Below are 22,220 nucleotides of genomic sequence, written 5' to 3' on the forward strand. Positions count from 1 at the left end.
TTCATTTACAATCTGTTTATGTTTGATTAGCAAGAGCTTGATGAAAGAATGATACACGCACATATACAGCCCTACGAGCAGATCATTTTCTGATACAAGGTAAAAGCAAATTAAAATTTGAAAACAAAGTCACATTTAAATGCATTTCAAATATGATCAAATTAATCGTAATGACAAAGAGGAAAAATAATAATGGCTGCAAAATAAGAGGGTAAAATAATACAGAATGGTTGACTTTGTACACTTTGGTTGTAAGGTGTGGGTTAACAAACCTACAATCTAAACATCAAAAGTTGAACTGTGACCTGAGGTCATGACAGAGGTCATGGTCCAACTTGCAACTCAAAAACATAGTAGCGTGCAAATCTAACCAGGTGGATGTTCCTGTTGCGCTGGGGAAGTCCTCTGCTGCTGATGAGGTACAACAAAGTCCAACTGGTGGCTGTTTTCGTATCCTTCCATTGCATCTTCGTCGTCAAGGAGACAGCTCTGCGCAACCACTTCCTGTGCTGCACATTCTGTTTGACATTCTGCATCGGCAAGATAGAGTAGCGACCCTTCAACACCTACCGCCGACTCTGCCTCTTCAAACTCGTTTCCCATTTCACTAATACTGATTTGTGCAGGCTCATCGGAAGAAGATTGTTTGCGTTCCACTTTGAGGCCTACAAGCTCTTCATAACTATAGCCTGCTTCGTGAAAAAATCCATTCTCAGACTGGGGACTGTCTCTTTCAAAATGATTAATATCCGGTTCCATATTAAAACGTACACATTTAGGGCTGGCAGTGGCGACCTCTCGTGGGAGCGTCTCTTGATTTGGCGTCGAAGGAGAGGTACCTGGGTTAGAAGTCGGTGGGGTTTGTTGCATCCTCATGATAGGTGAAGGCTGTCGATTATCGATAATAACTATATCATTCTCATCAATGTCTCCTTCCAAGTCTTCCTCCATCTGTGCCTCTAACTCATCACATCTAGGTGGTGGTATTGGTTCTTGTTCATCCTCATCACTGAACTCATCTTCGTGGGCTAGTAACGACCTCTGTTCCGCATGTTTATCTTCGTCTTCTAATAATTTCTGACATTGTTCGATCAACGGCATGTCTTCTCCCATATCAGGGGAGGCTGGCAGGGGCGTGGTGGAAGGGCTGTGAGGCATCTGCACACATAACTTGGGTGGCAGTGGTGGCGCTTGCTCGATATCACCCATTCCAAAAGAGGTGAATGTCATGTGGCGAACTGTTATGAGATTATCCGTTAGTAAGGCAAGCAAGCAAGAAAGAGTAGAAGAAAATGATTGAAAAGTTAGTATGATGTTAGGTCATTATTTATTGACACCAAGCATATATGGTTTTATTGATTACTTGTATATTTTATATTTGAAGAATTTTATAAATATTATAAAGCTTTATTCTCTCAAATAAAGAAATGAAAATGAGTAATTGTTGCATAAGTTATATTGCTATCTAAAGCTACCCGTGTCAGTAAATTTGATGCATTAATATTACAGTCCAACCTCAAATATCAGGACCTCTTTTATACAGATTTCTGTTATCCGGCTGAGTGATTTTCATAAGAAAACATGTTTTTGATGCATTGACACCTTAATGTCATGCTCTGAGCCATTTAGAAGGTCATATCTACATGTACGTTGGAAACAACACTTAAATATTCATCTATCAGTGGTATTACCTCAGTGGCATTACATGTAACTCACTCTCTTGATTTTTTATTATCCGGCCAATGCTTAGTTTCATCATAAGCTGGTTAAAAGAGGTCATGGCTGGATAAAAGAGGTTAGGACTGTGTTGGACTACTCCAGTTGAAATCCATATGCCCACTATTGTAGACATGACCTTAATCTCTTACACAGGGGATGTGAATTTCAAATGGAATCACCCATTCAGGTAACCCCATCTGAAATTAACAATCCCAGTATGGGAGATTAAGGTTGTGTCTGTCATAGGGGGCATATAGATTTCAACTGGGGCAGCTCATTTAAGTTAATGGTGTAAAAACTAAGCAGAATGATGATATATGGATTACAAGTGCAAAATGAACATTCTACATGTATGCTGGTTAAAATCCATAATTAACTGACTTTTAATGTTAACAAAAGAATCTTGCAGAGGCAATAAAAAACAACCTTATTCTATGGGCTTGACTGACCCAAATTGTGTGTTAGATTATTACATTATAGCAATGTAAATGAGTTAGCTTTGGTGAATCTATTTTAATAAAGCAAGTGTGGTTAAAGTACACAATTTTTGACCACTGAGTTCATTTAATGTAAAGCCGATTCTTATTACCAAGAACAGAAGAGTTTAAGTGAGAGAGATCAGTCCCTCCAGTAGATTCATTGCTAAATACTATTGCTGAACCTAAATAGCAAAATATTTTACAACCTATAAAATTAGTTGCCATGGTACCCAAATTTGTTCAAAATATTTGGAAACTATAAAAGCTCTATCACTATTGGTTATGTTTCATGAAATTAAAATTTCAAAACTAAAGCTAGCCATGTTAGTCCCAATAATATAATCAGATCTCACTACCCAAATTTGTTCATAATATTTGGAAACTACAAAAGCTCTATCACTATTGGTTATGTTTCATGAAATTAAAATTTCCAAACTAAAGCCAGTCATGTTAGTCCCAATAATATAATCAGATCTGATAGCAAGTGTTAAAAGTCATCCAATTTGAAATCTATGGTTAAAATAATTTCTCTATAGTAGCATGTTTCACACCGATACTTCTAAAGCACACATTATTAAAAAAGCATGAATATAGAATCAGAAGAGGCAATGGAAGCTTCCTGCTTCTAAACTGCCATTTGTAGTTTTGAATCATAGTCTCTGAAATCCTCAGGGATCAATCCTGACATTGCTTATAATCAGTACCAATAAACCTGAAACCAAGACCTGAAACTAAAATACAATTTTGTGAATATGCCACTTCTGTTTTAAGAAAAATAAACATTAATTGTGCCTGAGAAGATGGCATCAGAACATTGTAAAAGGGCGGTAAATCTTTGATCTGGAAATTGGTCTCAGTTCCATAGGCAAAAGTCCAATAACCTGCATTTACTTATATGCATTGATGAATTGATGTTGCATGCATGTGCATTAAAACTCATTCCACAATCCTATGAGTCAATCAAATGCATAATAATTAAGCCAATACAGGTTAAAGAACTTTGCCAACAGACATGAGAGGGTCCATAGCTAGCTAGCTAGTGATATATTACCTGGAAGAGCATCTTCGTCGTTATCAGTATGCAGAGAGCTCATAGATGTGATGTCAGCTTGGCTGTGTATATCAGCTGCTCTGTAGGCTGGTGGGTCATCCCTGGGTATACCCATTGGCATAGGGCTATGTCTCATAGATGGTGGTAAGATACACGGCTGGGAATGCTGTAGTGGGTGAACGCCTAGTGGCATGTTCTTGCTGCTTTCACGACCTATGGAAACAACAAGTCATTCAATGTAGTATGTTACCATTATTTATTATGGTGGAGTACAGTCTTCATATAATTACTGACCTAAAACTTCTGTTCTTTTACGCTACTCAAAAGATTTTCATATAAACAGGTTGTGTCTCTTTCCTTTTTTCTCCATAATATCAAAATTCAGTTGATGTTTAATGTATAATTCTTTTCAAAATTTCAATTAAAATCACATTCTTTGCATCAACACTTTTCATACCGAAAATATTATCATGTTTTTTTTATAGAAATGTTTGCACACTTGAAACTGCAATAAATAAAAACCAGTTCACAATAATCTTGATGTGACACAAATGGTCTATTCCAGTTGAAATCCATACACCCCCTATGGAAGACATGACCTAACAGAAACATCCACTCAGGTAGCCCCATTTTGAAGGTCATGTCTCCCATAGGCAGTGTATGGATTTCAACAGGAATGGCCCGATGTGTCGGTCAGTCTCTTACCATCAACGTAACTTTCATGTGCACTCGGTGTATCAAACTCCCAAGCTGGTTTAGCGATAGAATCGTTATCCGATTGAGAGTTGGAAGGAACAGGTGGCAGCGATGGTTGTTGACTTATCGGCTGTCCGTGATATGGTTGAGGGTCGTAATCACAATCAGAATCCAGATGACTTAAGGAATTACAGTTACTTGGAATGTATGAAGTAGGTCTATTCGGTAGAGGTGGTGGCGTTGGACTATGAGCACTGTTTTGTACTGTCATAGGCATTTCTACCAAACTTGAAAGTTTGCTATCACGTTTGTAAGAATCCGTTCCGTAACCGTCCATGTAGCGTGTCTCGGCAAGTCCGTCAGTCCGCATGCGCATCGATCGCCTCTTTCTGCGTCTTCTCATGGCTACTGCAAAGATCATCACACAGAATATGACGAGTAAGATCACCACGATTATGATGATGATTTCTAACATGCCGACACTGAATCCACTCTCATGCATATCAGGGTACATATCCTTCTGGAGTTCGTTACACACTGGATCAGTGGACTTCGGCGAGCAGCATGTGTACTTATTTGCCTGGTCAGACGACTCATAACACATATCACCGCTCTTACACGGATTCTGGTTACACTTCGTAATCACATCTTCGCAGTATGGCCCCATGTGTCCCGTAGCGGTACAATTACAGCTTAACCCGAGTCCTGATTCTTTACAGACGCCACCATTCTTACACAATCCTTGCTGGCATGAGCTGACCTCGCAGGTATGGCCAAAGAAACCCGTCGGGCATTCACACGTAAAGGCGGTTGTGCCGATGTTGATACATGAGCCGCCATTGCGACAGGGCTGTATTAGGCATGGGTTGGTGGAATGTTGACAACGGCTACCAGTCCATCCTGGTGCACATTGGCAGGCAAAACTATAGCCATAGTCAATGCAGATGGCACCATTATAGCAGGGGTTGCTGCTGCAGGCTGTTAATAAACCAGCTGGACATTCACCTGAAAAAATAGCAAAGAAAGATATTGTGAAAAGCTTGTAAATTGTTCAAATATGCAATGATCGGTGGAGACTTTCCCGTGGAGATTTTAATACATTTTTCCATTCAAATTTGGCGACTAGCTTCACATCATATCTATACATTGAATCATGTGTGGTGAATTATCGTTCCCTAATGCATAGAACACAGGACCAGTAATAAGCACTACTGTTTAGCTGAGAGGTGAATGCAGTGCACCAAGTTAATATTGCTCAAATCATTATTGCCATATACTGGCCATGTGAGCAGCGCAGCAAGTTGGTGTATTTCTGTGCATGACATCAACTCTGCATCCTTCTCTCAGCCTAACCTTATTCTTGATGACCCCAGAAGCCTTTTTCTAGTTTTCTTTCTTTCCCTTGTCTGGTTGATCGCATATATATGTTCCGTTAATTAAAATCCTCTTTAAAAAGAGCATGATTATTGATACCGGAGGTGCTCCCACATTGCAAGAAGTTACCATAACTTAAAACTATTTTATATTACTTGTTGTAGCATACCTGTGTCAGTTGATGACACTCCTTCACCGCTTCTTGGTAAACTCTCCCCATCCAAACTCATATCACCCATGCAGCCCACAAAACCGCCCTCAACGGCATCCCTACGCACACGCTGCCTTGCGGAAACCCTACCACCAAACACCATGGTGTCAAGATTCAGCTCTCGGTTGCCCCCTGGAGCAGAACCACTGGCGGAGAATTGATCGTCTAAGGTGATGGTGGCCGAGTTGCCATAGCGATTGACGGATATCTTGTGCCATTGGCCATCATCTACACGATTGGGAAATATGCGGATGTGAGCTTCACCGCTGCCGCACTCAAACCGGAAATTGAGTAGACCATCTTTGATCTGAAATTTACACATATAAAAAGTATGAGCACACTTAACAAGCAATAATTTTGCTTTTAAAAGTTACATTGAACGCTTACATATTAGAGAAGGTTTACAAGTGTTTAAAAAGTCAAAATAATCACATAATCACATAAATCAGAACAATTGTCCAGATTATTAACATGAGAAATTATTCAATTTATATAATATAAATCAAACAATTATTATCAATTAATCATTATATTTAGTCAATTCATGAACATTGTGCAATAAATAAGGGGTCAGATATGATAATAAGTGTAACTAACATCAGGCTTTAATAAATAATAAATAACATAAGGTTTTGCGACTAGGGTTAAGTTTAGGGGCAAAGATTAGGGTTATGGTTTAGCAAAAGGATACAGGTAACAAGAGATTTTGGTGTTGAGATCAGCAAAACGATTATGTTAAGCTAGATATCGCCGTTATTATTCTCAAGTATTTTGCTACTTTCCAGCTCCCATCTTGTATATCTGGGTATTTCCCATATCTGGCCATATGCTGTCCTGACATGTCTAGATAACCAAGATTGAATGAACTGTAGTTCCAAAAATATTGCACATTGATTTGTCAAAATTTAAATATCAGTTAGGGCTGGTGCTCACCTCTAGAGTGCTAAAGTCAAAGCTTCCTTCAGCATGCATGATAACTCCATTGGAACCTTGTGTTTGGAAGGCAGTAGACAGCTGGGTTGAGGTTGTGGATAATTGTAGGTCGTCATACTGCACGTAACTACCACCATTGAAGCTCAGAGGACGCATACTTGTGTCTGGAAAATATGTAACAAGAAATTAATTGACGTTAAACTTAATTTTAGTTAAACACACACAGACATATCTTAAAGTCATTTCACTTTCTCCATTGCTCAGGCATGAGACTGCACTTTCCTAAAAAACCTGAAAAAAAAATGAAAACGTGAAATTGGGCAAAAAGTACCAAAAACAGGCTGAAATTAAATAAAGTTGCGGAAATTTTGACTATAAAAAAAACTGAATTCAGTTTTTAAACTGAAAATTCTCATGCCTGATTGCTAGGTAAAAGTTCAATGGAAGATCATGAATTCCAGCACAGCAAGGGTTTTTTTTTAAATTTATTCTTTTATTTCATGCAACTAAAAAGAGCTTTTAATTCATTTTTATGTTGTCTAGTTTAATTGTAACACTTGACTGGTTAACTGTTCCTTATTTCCTATAATTGTTTTAAATGTTAGAAAAAAAGATTTATAAAATGGGTTTTTAGAATGTAGATGGAATAGACACTGATTCATTTCACCTTGGGACAAATCACAGCTACATTATACAGCTACAGTTTGATCAGCTTGTAATCGCCAGGCCTTATAACATCGTGGATTAATATCAACATTTTTTTCTTTCGAGAATTGTCTTTTAACAACTCGTCAGAAGTATCACAAATTATTCATTTAAGTCCTACTTTTATTTAACACACAAAATATAGATCAGACAGTTCAACTATATCACTCTTAATGTGGGTCTATATTTCAGCCTAAGGCGACGGAAAAAAGAAACCCTGTTCTACGGCGGACGGACCTTTGAAGTAGGGTCGGCCGGCCTGCCTTTTTTTTCTTTTTTTTTGGAAATGACCCAAAATATCACTAAAATCTGTAAATAATTTGCAATTTGAGAAAATACAAAAAAAAAATTGTTCCTGAAATTTCCGAAATTTGGATCGGCATTCATTTCAGGAATTTTTTTTCCCAGTTTGTTCAAAATCTGGGTCAGTCGGGCCCGTAGAACAGGGTTTTCTTTTTTCATCGCCTAATGGTAAAATCGTAACATTTCTTACATATTATGAACTGATCAAAGTATAGAGAGTGCATTACATGACACAAGCCAACAATATTTGACAGATCAGGCTTACCTCCACAATGTATGCTGTTTTCTGGACATACACAACTAAATTCCACACCATTGGGTACACAATCCAGATATGATGGACACGGGTTACTAGCACATGCATCGGGTAAATGTGGACCTATTGTCACATCTTCCTCATCACAATTACCATCTGGGGAAAAACAAAATATATACTAATTGTATAGAATACTATATTTTTTAACATTTCAAAAGAGGGGTGATTGCAAGATCATGCAGATGTGTCAGAATTGTGCCTGTTCCCTTATATAACCTTTAAGAATTACTTTGATTGGTTACTGAAACTGAGCCAATCACAGCCATGGTAAGAATAGTTCTGAATGGGATTCAGCTTATTAAACCTCTATCATGATTGGTTACTCAAATAATTATAATTCACCAAACTGTAACAAAAGCAATAGTGCCAATATTCAGAGTTTTCATGGTCCTGCTTGCCCTCTGTGCAAATATTTTTTGACCAAGGTCCTAAGTCTGTTGTAAATGGGGCACATACAGTCAGGGTAAGATATGACTGTATTGTTTTATTGTATGGGACTAATAGGTGCATTGTAATGGAATCTAAACCAACAGGTACAGCCCTCTCCTGACCAATAAACCCAACCGCTGGTTGACCACAGGCCTCTACTAAAACTGGTGGTTTAGCCATGTTTTATTCCAAACAATAGAAACCAGGTCCAATCACCTGTTCTTCCAGGATCCCAGCAGTCGACAGGTGGTTGGGCTTTGAAGTCATCCCTTAGATGAATCAATAGTTGGTATGGAAGTTGTTCATGTATGAGTTGACCCACAATAATACTTTAGTCCCTCAGTCTACATTTTACAAGATCATATTGTATCTTTATGTAGATTGATTATATGTTTGCCATTAGCAACTGTATGACTGCACTGAAATGTAAAATCTGAATATCAGTAATAAATTTTGTAGTGTTAGGGTTGGGATATTCATTAAATGGTACTCTAATCAGAACCATGCTCTTACCTTTGTCCTTGCATCTGCACACACTCAATCTGACATGTCTTGGTGATACAAAACTTGTAGTCATTGTATACACAGTTGCCACGCTCGATTGGTCTAGGCTTATTTCTGTTTCACATCTATGATTCTTATCGCACGAATCTGCTGCTGGACATACATCTGCCAATATGGAGTGCACCCTCACATGCATACGCTCTTCAAGACTGGAAGCGCTCTCGTTGACTTGACGTTCCAAGGAGCGTGGCTTAATGAAGCCGGGGCGTCTTCGATTATCCTTCTTGACTGCAAATAGGACCTCTGTGTCATCTGGATTATTTGCAGCAGCATGGATGCTGATGACTTCAACATTTTCTGAGTCCGATGCTTTTAAGATGTTGCTGATTGTATGTTTGAAAGTGTCCATATAGAAAGTGACAAACTTTTTCGGGGATAATCCATCAAATCTAATACTGACGCTGTTTTCTAACATATCTGTGCTAATGAGTCCCACGGTAATTTCAACTTCTCCATACGTTGTAAATTGGCCGTCCGTCACGCTAACATTCAACTGATAGTACCCTTCATCGAGATCAGGTTGGGCCAATAATTTACCATCCTCTGGATCAACATTAAACAAGTTGCTCATATCTCCCACAACATGATAGGTGACGGTATCAAATGGATCGCGATCTTCGGCATGAATCCATCCGATAATGCCACCGGGAAGTGGTTTTCCTGCGAGTGAATGTTGATGATCAGCGGCGATGCCATGACAGGTGGATTGCTAGGCTCAATCACTTCAATCGTCACATACGTGATTTGGGACAACGCTGGTTTACCGCTGTCGGTGGCTTGAACCACCATCTGGTAGGATTCTTGCTGAGAACGATCAAACAGGATAGTGTTGTAAAGACCTCCTTCTGGAGTGAGGTAGAATGCGTTGTTTTCGTTTCCAGATATGATACTCAGGGTAAATGGAGGTCCATTGACAGCGGTGTCTGCATCGGTTACGTTTAGTTGCACGAGAAGGGTCTCTAGCTGGGTATCTTCCTGCAATTCACAATCAAATCACAATGCTTTAGTTAAAATTCATCAAATACAGTGGGTGATACACAAATATAATGCAATGACAGGTTTCCATTTTAATCTGAAATTCAACTGAATCTTCAATCCATAGCATCATATTAATTTCCTTTGTGATCATACAGAATAATATGCATTGCAAAGTTGTGATAAAAACAAAATCCAGGCATCTCATTATTAAGACCTTGTAAGAGACTGTAACAAATTGCACTGAAATATTGAAAAGCAGGATTCATTTCATAAAATGTGCATTCGTCCTGCAGTGCTGCTGATTGTCTTCTCACAGTCAGCAACAGAATAGAGCCCCTCTCTTTTCTCAAATATCAACAGTGAGTGGGTACCCCATATAAAAGGAATCTTGATTGATGCATTCTTGCACCTACTACATGTCTTAAGTAAAGTGGTATGAGAAGTGATGGTGATGACTGATCGCGTAGAAGAGACAAGGTCTCCATCCCTTCTATGCGCCAATGACCAATGGTTCAACCATCTTGTTGTCATGACCGCTGATCAGCCAATCAGATTAATTTTGTATCACTTCTGCGTTTATGCTCATGTACGCTTGACACACTGCACAGACCACGGAAGTATTATGAAATTTACTTTTAAGTACTCACAATGCTTTGTACACCATTCTGCAAATCTACTTCACATAGAAATTTCAATAACTTACCCTTCTGACGACAGTATAGTTCTGTTTGGAGAATCTTGGTGCATTGTCGTTGATATCGCCTACCACAACTTGAACGGAGACATCGTTGAAGTTTGGTGGGTCACCACCATCGCTGGCCCTCACAGCTAAGCTGTAAGATGAGATCTACACACACAGACATAAACATGAATTAAAGTTAAGTCAAATTTAGAATAACAGTCAATGGATGGTCAAAGTGTAAGATTGTAGTTGCTGATATTTGAGAGAAGGAAAAAACAAACAAACATCATTGCAAGTGATTAATTTATCATAATAATGGTCCTTAGCAAAATATATCAGGTTCTAATTAGATTGCTTTTTCTTTTGTTTTTCATTCATTTTCAGAAATTGTTTACATGGTGAAAAAGTTTTTGTACATAGTCTATTTTGGTACTCATCTCTAAATCAATCTGATCACAGTTTTGAGGTAAATCTTTTCAGCAGATTGGATATTAAAGCAAAAGCGTGATTCACAATTGCCCAAAGGACTACTGTACGGGTGGTATACCATCCAGGGTTGCCAAAAGATTTCAGCCTGAATCGTGGGTCAAATAATCGAAAAGTCAACCAATTTTTCTCTTTACCATTGGTTTCTGTGGGGCAGGAAACTATCAGAAGTCGCGGGAGCCAATGTTGAAAAGTCGCCCAAATTTGTTCTTAACCATTGGTTTCTATGGGATAGGAAATTGTCAAAAATCGCGGGAAAAATCTTCAAAAGTCGCCCAATTGGGCTACCAAATCGCGGGTTTGGCAACCCTGATACCACCATGGGGTGAGGCTGCTACCTTCTTTTGTTCATAAATCAAAAGGAAATGCATGTCAAACCTAAGAGTTACCAGAAAAAAGTTGTTGCAGACCCAACTATATGGTTCTGGCTAGTTGACTACTTATTACTTGAATAAAACAGAAGCTAAGTAACCCCTCTGGTGACAGTTTCTTCATATTGATATAACTTACCTGTTCTCTGTCTAGTTCAGCAGCGAGACTGATGAGTCCTATATTAGGATCAATGGTGAACTGAGCAAAGATATCACCACGTATGATGGAATAAGTCACTTCACCAAATGCCCCGCTGTCCACATCTTCAGCCATAACCTGTAATTCATCAGTAAAGAAGGTGGAAAATTGGAAACATTAGGAGGTTATCTACCTTCAGCAAGATCACTAATATGGTTTATCAAGATAATTGGCCTCCCAGGCTCGAGTTGATAGGGGCCAAATTGAAAGGGTCTAAACTAACTCATTTTCAAACAAAATGGATAACTATTCCTGTATGAAATATACTAATTTCTTCATAAATGTTGTGTACATAGCATCATTATTTGGGTTGTCTTCTTAAATATGTTCTTATAGTCTACCATACTTAAATGGTTATGCGAAGGCTATATGAAAAAGATTTATGCATGCAGTGCTTAAAATTGTGCACTAAAGCCCATAACATGATGCAATTTTACTTCCAATAGCCTTGCAATGGACCCCCTCATCAGCAGGCAATGGCATTGCTCCATGTAGATGAGTACATTGCAATGAAATTGATACCCTGTGTGTACTGCAGTACGTTTGAGCAGTGCTCTATTCTTATGCAGCAATATCAGTACCAACCATGTAGACAAGCTTTCTTTTAAAAATATAACTGCATTAGGTGAGCATCACAATCAAGCAAGCACTAAATATTACAGTTTGTATGACACATGATGAACTAATCCAGAGAAAACATGCCATTCATTCTCCCCATCCATAAGTACATTTAAACATGGAGGAATCAACATTCTCCTGTTTACTTCTATGATCATTATATATACACACCTGAGCAATGCTGTCTTCCACTCTAGTAGCTTCATTGATTTCACTATGATAGATATCTTGACTGAACATCGGTTTGTTGTCGTTGGCATCAGACACCAGGATGTTAACCATGGTCATGTCCGATAGAGGGCGTAATCCACCATCGGTAGCCTTCACTGTCAAGAAGTAGTTGTTGGACATTTCAAAGTCCAGCGCAACACCAATAGTGATTTCACCTGTAAATACAGAAAGAAATATAGAAAAGTATTTGTATTAGCTTTTACCATAGTCATTGTATCCATTGATAAAACTTTGCAAGAATTTCACATTCTTCAAGTCAGTATTGTTAGTGTGATAAATTTTTTGCATTTTGCCAATTTCTAACTATTTCACTTCATTTTAAATTTGCTATTATAACTTTCCTTACATTGCCCTATACACAAAAGGAATATATTTGTGCATTGTTATTTTTGTGGTAGCTGCTTGGAATGCGAAATGCGCAGAAATAAATGTAGTGCAAATATTTCCACTTTTAGAGTACTACATGTAGATGAACTTATAACAGAAAATAAAAACTTGTAACAAAAAGTAAATTGTCTATATCAGATAAGCGATATTGGCTCTGAAAAGAGCTGTTGTAATAGGTACCCCTTTCTTACTGAAGATTCAACGACCCGAAAATAAATTCTTATTGAAATGTGAGAAAAAATGGAAGAACAATTAACTTAAATCAAGCCATACCTGATGCCACATCTATGGTAAATTTGCCATGCTCATTGCCTGCTATAATCTGGTATGAAATCAAAGCGTTAACTCCGACGTCTTCGCTGTTGGCAATTACCGTCACCACATGGCTTCCTACAGGTATATCCTCTGACAGCGTAGCATTATAAAGGTCCTGCTCAAACTGGGGCTCGTTGTCGTTCTCATCTAACACATTGATAATGACGTGAGCTTGTGAGGAGAGTTCTGGTTTGTTGCTGTCTGTAGCTTTGACTGTCAGATTGTATTGGCTGCGATCTTCTCTGTCCAGGACACGGCGGAGCGTGATGATACCGGAATCACGGTCGATGGTGAAGTCACTGGCGTCAACATTGACTAAGGAGAAGGTGAACTTGCGGTTGATTCCTGCAGGTAAATTGAGAAGAAAAATTTGAGAATTATTCACTTTTGATTCTCAAACAAGAACAGGAATTCCTGAAAGATAGTAATTAGCTTCTCTCATTTTTAAAATGCATTATATTTTCTTGTGGCTTTTTCATAACAAGAAGCAGCTAGTTAATCGATTGCTCCAAAATCAATAATATTAATTATTTAATTTCATTACCCCAAAACCCTTTTCAACAAAATGAGCTTCTATGATCTCAATCTCAATGGTATAGCTCAATAATCCCATGAAACAAGTATAGCACACAATTTGACCTCAAATTGTTGCACATGATATTTTATACCCAACACATAACAAAGGTCATTATTTGAGTGTAGAAACATATTGGGGGTTAAGGAACCATGTCGTAGAGATTGTCATGTTTGAGATCCTAGTGTGTGTAAAGGTCAATCTTTGAGTGTAGAAACATATTGGGGTTAAGGAACTATGTCCTAGATTTTGTAATATTTGAAATCCTGAGTGTGACTCTTACCTGCATCAGGGTCAACAGCCTGTACTCTAGCCAGTAAAGTATTAACTGTGGTGTTCTCACTGACAGACTCATTATAAACAGCTTCGGTGAAGACTGGTGGGTTGTCGTTTTCATCCAACAGACCAATCAGGATCCACGAAGAACAGCTGTTGCCATCAACATCGGATGCTACCGCTTCCAAATCATAAAGAGGTTGAGTGTCACTGTCCAAGACGTCAGCAACAGTTACCACCCCAGTGTCTTCATCAATGGCAAATAGCTCTGAGCCAGCTCCTTGAAGCGAGTAGGTGATGGCAGCATTAGGCTCGGCATCTGCATCCGTAGCAGAGACTTGCAGGATGTATTCACCTTTAGCCATGGCCTCACTGATATCCTCCGAGTAGACCATCTGTAAAATGAGAGGTACATCATATGTCAGGTCATATGTTATGAAGAACTGAAGGACTATTTGCACAGGTCCAACATTCTTAGTGACTTATGCTCATGCTTCACTACTTACTTCAATTCTCAATCAAAATGGAATTTTCTTATCTTTTTACTCAGTAATGTCATTCTTCTTTTGTTTGCAATTTATTTACATGAATTACCAGGTGCCAAAATTGGATCTCAACGGAAAAAAATGGTACTGATGGATAACAACAGACCATCCATTAAATGTACTAATACTCCACAGTGTATCAAAATTTCAAACCAATGTTGGAATGTTGACACAGTATATCATCCATTGGACATAGCCTGAACCAATGCATGTGGTATGGTGGCAATATCTTCCTGGGATGAATACCTAAGTCCCATTTCTAAAGGAGTTTATAGTTGATATTGAGCAAAATGCAAGTCTCTGAGAATTCTCTCAACAATCATGTATACTTTTTTTAATACTGTATTCGTTCCATAAACCACCCAGGGCGCTTAACAAAGTCATTTTGGGTGGGCGCTTATTTCTTACATTGTTTAAGTCGACAATACATAAAAAAGGCACAAAATATCATCAATGTGTTATATGTTTCAGACCATGATTCAGATTTGCATGGGCAGTTAATAAACTAATATCAGTTAGCTTGTTGTAAAGACATTGGGTGCTAATACGGTACATATAATGCAAAAATTGTTGTTACTAACCTGTACACAGACTGGTTCATTATCATTGACATCAGTGATCTCTATGGTTGCCCTAGTACTGTCCATATGTACTCCATCTGTGACTGTGATATTTAATTGATAGTCTGCTACCATTTCTCTATCCAATGGCCTTGCAACATACAGTTTGCCTGACTGACTCTCAATACCAAAATGTCCCCATGGATCTCCCCCAGTGAGATAATACACCAAGTTGCCGTTTGCTGGCAAATCCGCATCGCTGGCATCGATAGTCATGATGACTGTTCCCACAGCAACATTTTCAGCTATGGATCCTGTGGAGGATCGATGGTTGAAATGAGGCGGGGAATCGTTGAAGTCCATGACATGAATGTTGATGGAAGCAGACGCTGTGTTTTGTTCACCGTTGGAACTGCCGTCGGTGGCAAAGACTAGAAGTGAATAAGCTGCTACCATTTCTCTATCCAGGGTCATGATGTTGGTGATCACACCGGTTTCCGGATCGATGGTGAAGACATCTAGGGCTTCACCATCATCGTCATCATCTGTTAGGCCAAGGCTATACGTAATTGTTCCTGATGGGCCATCGTCTAAGTCAGTAGCCCGCACCTGAGAGGGTGACAGAAAAAAAGTAATTTATGATAATTTTAAAATCTTCTAAGTAAGTTGCTATTTTTCTAAGAGATTACAAGAGGACAACTGTTTTATGCAACCTAATATCAGTAACATTCTTCTTCTTGTCCAATGTCAGAAATTTAAGTTTCCTTGTAAACCAAGTTGAGTCTAAAATTGGATCCCTTTCCATATCTTGCACTGTCTTTTATGGCATTTATGTTGTGTTTAGCTATGGTACCTGTGTGCTATACCAAGCATTTCTTTGGATTTATTATTCACATATTGCACATTCTGCATATATTCTCTCTTTATTAATGATATTCAATACTGATACGTCACACAAATTTTGGTTCTTAAGTATTTTGCAGTATCAACATTGATCCAGTATTGGAAACATGACTAATAAAGCTTCCAGAAAAACACAAACCTTACTTGAAAAAATAACACCTAATCAATACAAAGCTATCAATTTACCTGCAATATTTCCGAATCAATGTCGATGTTTTCAGGAACACGAAGCTCATAGACATCGTCTTCAAACATGGGTGGATTATCGTTGACATCTGTAACTTCAACCTTGACTTCCATGTATGATGCGACTTTCGGTGAGCTCAGCGTCTCAGCCTTCAAGAGCAGTCTATACCACTTGCACTGCTCGTGATCCAATGGACTTATTACGGATACAGCACCTCCTTGGCTGATGCTGAATCTAGTTGGATAATTGGTACGCATGTCATTACCAGGGACGATACTGTACTGGATACTCTGATTATGGTAAGCAGCAAAGGTGTCTAAGATGCTACCGACGGCAAAGGCTTCCGAGATGACGTAGGTGGGGATGTAAGTCTCATCCTGTCCTTGCATTTCAAACTCAGGTGGGAGCATGTTGGGGAGAAGAATGTGGATCTCAACTGCAGTGTGGCTGGCCAAAGAAGGTGTGCCGCTATCGGTGGCTGCTATGAAGAACTGCAGAGTTCCTCCTTCTGGTAAAGAAATGGGAAAAAACAAAGAAAGATATTTAGGTATTTTATTACTGATTATGGTTACATATTTTAATAAACTAATTCAGTAAAATGTGCTGGTAACTTTGCAGCAACTATCACAGAGTGAATCAATCGTATCTAAAATATGAATTAAACCCTTTCTTCAACAAATTATACACCAAAGAGCTACGGCATGCATTTTCACCGCCAGTCATAGTCAATGTGCCTTTAGCAAAAGCTAACATAAAATGAGATCAATATGTTGAGGCAGCTGTTTCGTGCGAGCAAATATGCAGTGTCTTGAAACTTTGAGCGAACGCTCAAGATTTAAAGCTGCGCCCAATGAAATGCACACTGACGTTACTGGCAGTAACAATACTATGGTAGTTTCATATTTCAAGAAAGAATGGATGCAAAATAAATCCAGTTACAAGGAAGACATTCAGTATAAAACTTAATATGTTGGTTTTTAGATGGTAATTATTAGTTTGTTCAACAATCTTACCAATATCACTGAGATCAGCCTTGGTTGTAATGATGCCAGTTCTAGGGTTCACAGTAAATCTATTGATGATCAGATCACTTGTGGTATTCACAAATCCATATGTGATTATTGCATTGTTTCCTATATCAGCATCTACAGCAGCCATCTGAAGTGCAATAGTAATAATAATGATGATATCATTAATAAGAATGGTGACTACACACAACAGTAATCTCTCCATACTCTCCCTTTGCTTTAATTTTTATCATCCACAATTAGATTAGATACTCACAAGTGTGAGTGTGTTTGCCTTGCATAACTTATTTATATATCCCGTGAAGGTTCACCTAATGGCGCACTTGGGCTCCTTTGCCTTGGGGTAAATTTCATGTGCAAATAAAGACTCCCTCCCATGAAATACCAACAAGAATTAAGGTTCTGTGCCCTTATTTACTGGTGGGAATTTTACGGGATGGGGGCACTTTTAGGTTGTGCCTAAATTCCACTTATGCCAAGGAAGCCCATAGCACCATTAGACAAACCTTTACGGTATTACGTAACTTATAGGCTATAATATAATGTTATCAGTCAGTTGTGAATATCCAATGAGTGTAAAAATGTCCTGGTGTTACGATTAAGTTCAAAATGGGCATGTCGGAGGTTTACATTGTTAAATCAATGAACATATAATAGACGTCCATTTTTGGAGGCGGGGGTGTGTATGTTTGTGTGTACCTATGTATAAAACACTGAGATTACACTTTATCTCACATATTTTAATCCCCAGCATATCTCACCTGTAAGACCTTAGTCCCTATGTCTGCATCTGACTTCACAAAGGCCTGGTATTCAGCAAACTCAAAGACAGGTGGATTATCATTCTTATCTCTCAATAGTACATTGACCTTGGTATACGCTGATCTACCTCCTCCATCTGTCGCAACGACAGACACGGGTATAGTACGCGCTTTCAGAGTTTCTAAATCCACAGGAATCCTGCTCCTGATTTCACCTGAGAATGACAAAGAAAATGAAATTTAATGATATCCCTCTAAATCATTACAAAGATACTAAAGCTTGTACAGGTGTATATCAACTAAAATTATTGTTTTGGGCTATTCAAGTTGACATCCATACACCCCCTATGGAAGACATGACCTTACTTCGCCAGCGAAGTGGTTACGTAACTCCCTGGTAACTGGATCACGCATCTTTTGGAACTGGTAGTACACGCCATAGACTTTGTGTTGCGATCATTTTGATCATGGTGCAAAACTCAAAAGCCTGATCCAGTTGACATAGTGATAATCGGATTACACATAACACTTCGCTGGCGAATCTCAGTCACCCATTCAGAGAACCCCATTTGAAATTCACACTCCCTGCTTGCAAGATAAAAGTCATGTCTACCATACGGAGTGTATGAATTTCAAATGGAATAGCTCACTAAGCCAATAATTTGTTGAGTATGTGTATTTGGTTAGCTGTGACTTTCTTATTTGTGGTATGTGACTAGGTGTCTTGTAAAATCTCAAATGTTAGTCTTAAAACTATGGGTGACTTTCAAGTTATGATCTTCTTACTTCTATTGTTCATGCACCGTAACCCCAACTCTTATATTTTGGCATGAAGCAATTGAACAAATAACAAACAAAATAAACCAAAAAAAAATCACCATTTATTCTTCTTCCTTTTTTTGCAAAGGCATCTCAACTTTCCTGAACCATTTATAACGGCATGCTTATGAAACCAAAAATTGATTTTACGTAAAGCTATGTGTGACCAACACAGCCAGCTACCTCCTTGGGTCCCATGAGCTACAAATATTGTTGGAATACCTATGGTATACCACCAAACCACCATCAGACAATATGATATATATGTGATGAGATCAGAAAAATATCACAATTTATTTTCCAATTTCATTGTATGCTGTCAGAGCTTTATGGTACTGAAAATCTCAAATGGACTTACAATTCCAGAGATATAACTATTTTAGTGTTGTTCAAACAATAAAATGCAGAGGAAGTGGAATTCTATTATTAGCTATATCTCAAAGTCAATATTCATGACAAATGACTTGATCGCATCACTTATATATATGCTCACTTCTTGGGTGGTGATGAGGCTGAACATTAGCTGTTACATTAACTGACAGCCAAGTACGAAATAGGCGAGATATTAACTGGTACCAATGAGGCACCAAAGGGAAGGAGTACATTATAGCTATGGAGTACTCCATTAAAGAGGCACCTGGCTGTGTACAAGTCCAGATTCCTACATAATCACATAACATGATCTTTTCAACTCTGCAATACACACAGTGCTGACATTATCATTAACCAGATAAACCACCATTATTTGCTCATAAAAATGTGTTTTTCAATACAAAGTTTGTTAATTTACATGTGCATGACAAATTTGTGCAGAAGCGCTTCAACCTCACTTCAAACCACCCCCAGTGAATTAATGTGCATCAATCACTTCATTCATTTAAAAAAAATTAATAATTAGATTAACATCAGCTTCGTAATAATAGTTGATCTAATTCAGCCACAAGCACAACAGAGTGAATTGCATAACATATCCCACTAGAGAGTACTCAATCACTGGTAGCTGTATTCTAAATAATTCATTAGCTGTCCAAAATTACTTGCAAGCGCTGACTGTTATTTGATGCATTTATCACATGTCCCCAATCCATGTCTATCACCGCTGAGTGTAGCTTTTCACAACCATTATAAATATATAAGTACATGAATAAGTTCTAACATGATTCTGCTGCATACCTTGTCCCGTACTCATTCCAAACATAGCTGTCTCCATTAATAAAACACTATTCACCACATATCAAAATTAATACTAGCAATCCCAACTTTCTTTTAGTCCCTTAGTGCATGATGGCATTCTGTCAATGTGCAAGCAATAGCAAACTCTGAATGCACACACAACACAGCAACATAAACAGCGCCATCTTGTGAATGTCCAGGCATAGCTGCAGTGGTGATTTGTTTGGATAACACAAGTGTCTCCAAAGAGTGTGCAACTTATAGTGCGCATATATATTACCTCGAGAACCGCGATTATCTCCTTCTAATTTTTGCCGTGAAAAGATATGACCTGAGTGGGCAATACATATCATGACATTATTTTTCTAAACTTCTTGACAAAATGTTTCAATCAACAGGATGATAATATTTTATACAATAGAACAAGGGCTGAGGTTCTCAACTTTATTTGTTTGAGGGCCACAATGGGGGCCAAATGGATTTCATACATACATGCGTAAGGGCCAAATACACCCCAGTTACTTATGCATTCCTTTCAAATTTTCAAGTTGGTAATGGCCAAATATCCGTGGATGTAAGGCTAGATTTGGCTTGAGAACCCCTGCAATAGAGTAAGGTCACATGCAGTAAACAGGAATTAAATTTATTGCTAAATGACCATGGTAAGTTGAAAATATGATAGTAAAAGTCATGCAAATTTTCATGCAATACATAATAGCAATACACCCATACCTGTTGTACTATCAATCTCAAACCACCGTTTTGCCTCATGACCAAATAAGGAATATGTAACCTCCCCATTGAAGCCATCGTCTGGATCCGCTGCCTCTATCTGGAACACGACACCTCCAGCCGTCTCATTCTCAGGGAAGTTGACGTTGTATTCGGCCTGGCTGAAGACAGGACTGTGATGGTTGATGCGTGAGATGTAGATGTGGACGTGAGTGGAGCTGGTGAATACACGGTCTGATACCGAAATGTTGAGATGGTACGCAGTGGATGCACCCAGGTTGATTTGATGAGTGTGGGACAAACTGACTACACCTACAAGAACAAATGTCATAGAAAAATGTCAGAAACTATTGCTTTTTACAATATGAGTAAATGTGTATAAATAATCTTTGATGGTTAAACAGCTGCATCTTATGTTGATTACATTGGGAGAAACACAATCATACATTATATATATATGCACACAAAGTATTACAGTTTTGTACAGTCTGATTTTCCTTGATATCACTATTTTACTTTTGACAAAGGATATTCTACTAGTTATGCCAAAATGGAGGAAAAATAATGGGACAAATTCTAACATGGTGATAACATTTTGTGCATATTTTATTTCACATTGTGTTACAAATTCATGGGAAAGTTTTGGAGCATAAAATGCAACCTGATGGCTTTACCCCTACCAGAAAAAAAAAATTCTGTATTAAACATAGTTAAAGATTTTATTATACACTTCCAATACACCATTTTCACATTGACTGATATGCTTTGCCAAGAATTGCAATTACATCATCAAACACCACGGTACATGCTCAATGCTACTGCACACACTTGAAATTAGCACAAGAGTTTGTTTGTTTGATGATGTAGTTTCAATTCCGGCATAAAACATTTCACAGGATGCAAAAAAAGGTTCGGAATATTTACTTACCTGTCTTACTATCTATATGGAATGTCATATCTTCATTACCAGACACAATGGAGTAACTCAGCTTGTCTATATCAGAGACATCTCTGTCAGTAGCAGACACCGCCATCACAAAACTACCTCTGTCCGCAAGCTCACTCACTGTGCATTCATATACATCCCGAGAAAATTCTGGCGAATTATCATTCATGTCCGAAACCACAACAACGACCCTGACTTCGCTGGACAGTTGTGGCATACCGCTGTCCACAGCAACGACGATGAAGTTATGCTGGGGAAAGCGTTCGTAGTCTAACACCTGTGATGTGAAGATGATACCGCTGTTGGAATCGATGTGAAAGAAGCTAGTCTCATTGCCCTCTGGGACTATGTGATATTTCACTTTGCCGTTTATCGGCGAGTCTAGATCAATAGCGCTGATGTGGGCGACCGTGGAGCCAACAGGAACTGCCTCGGATAGTTCTACAGAGTAGATGTTCTTCAAGAAATGTGGAGCGATATCATTGATGTCTGTGACCTCAATGTCTACAGTGACAGAAGCATAGGCACCTGTCAGTGTGTCACTAGCGTATACAGTTAGGCTATACAGGTGGCTTGTTTCATAATCAAGAGCTCCTACTACATTGATAACACCTGCAATGAAAAATTAAGAAATGATAAACAATAATTTTAACATCTGATATCAACAAT

At 38.4% G+C, this 22,220-nt stretch overlaps 1 protein-coding gene across 1 annotated transcript in view; it reads right to left on the reverse strand.

Annotated features, from left to right (window-relative positions):
* Window positions 1-22,220, reverse strand: part of LOC140160502 (protocadherin Fat 1-like) — a 159,348-nt gene that overhangs the window by 7,847 nt on the left and 129,281 nt on the right. The window contains 20 exon segments of the mRNA XM_072183735.1: window positions 372-1,238; window positions 3,250-3,462; window positions 3,955-4,950; window positions 5,489-5,837; window positions 6,464-6,627; window positions 7,737-7,883; window positions 8,730-9,443; window positions 9,446-9,755; window positions 10,462-10,605; window positions 11,437-11,574; window positions 12,286-12,500; window positions 13,006-13,392; window positions 13,905-14,292; window positions 15,024-15,611; window positions 16,092-16,600; window positions 17,106-17,250; window positions 17,882-18,096; window positions 20,154-20,204; window positions 20,606-20,917; window positions 21,534-22,163. Coding sequence (XP_072039836.1) covers window positions 372-1,238; window positions 3,250-3,462; window positions 3,955-4,950; window positions 5,489-5,837; window positions 6,464-6,627; window positions 7,737-7,883; window positions 8,730-9,443; window positions 9,446-9,755; window positions 10,462-10,605; window positions 11,437-11,574; window positions 12,286-12,500; window positions 13,006-13,392; window positions 13,905-14,292; window positions 15,024-15,611; window positions 16,092-16,600; window positions 17,106-17,250; window positions 17,882-18,096; window positions 20,154-20,204; window positions 20,606-20,917; window positions 21,534-22,163 — 7,482 coding nt within the window.

Source organism: Amphiura filiformis, chromosome 9, assembly GCF_039555335.1.
Source record: "Amphiura filiformis chromosome 9, Afil_fr2py, whole genome shotgun sequence".
In the NCBI taxonomy this organism is placed as follows: domain Eukaryota; kingdom Metazoa; phylum Echinodermata; class Ophiuroidea; order Amphilepidida; family Amphiuridae; genus Amphiura; species Amphiura filiformis.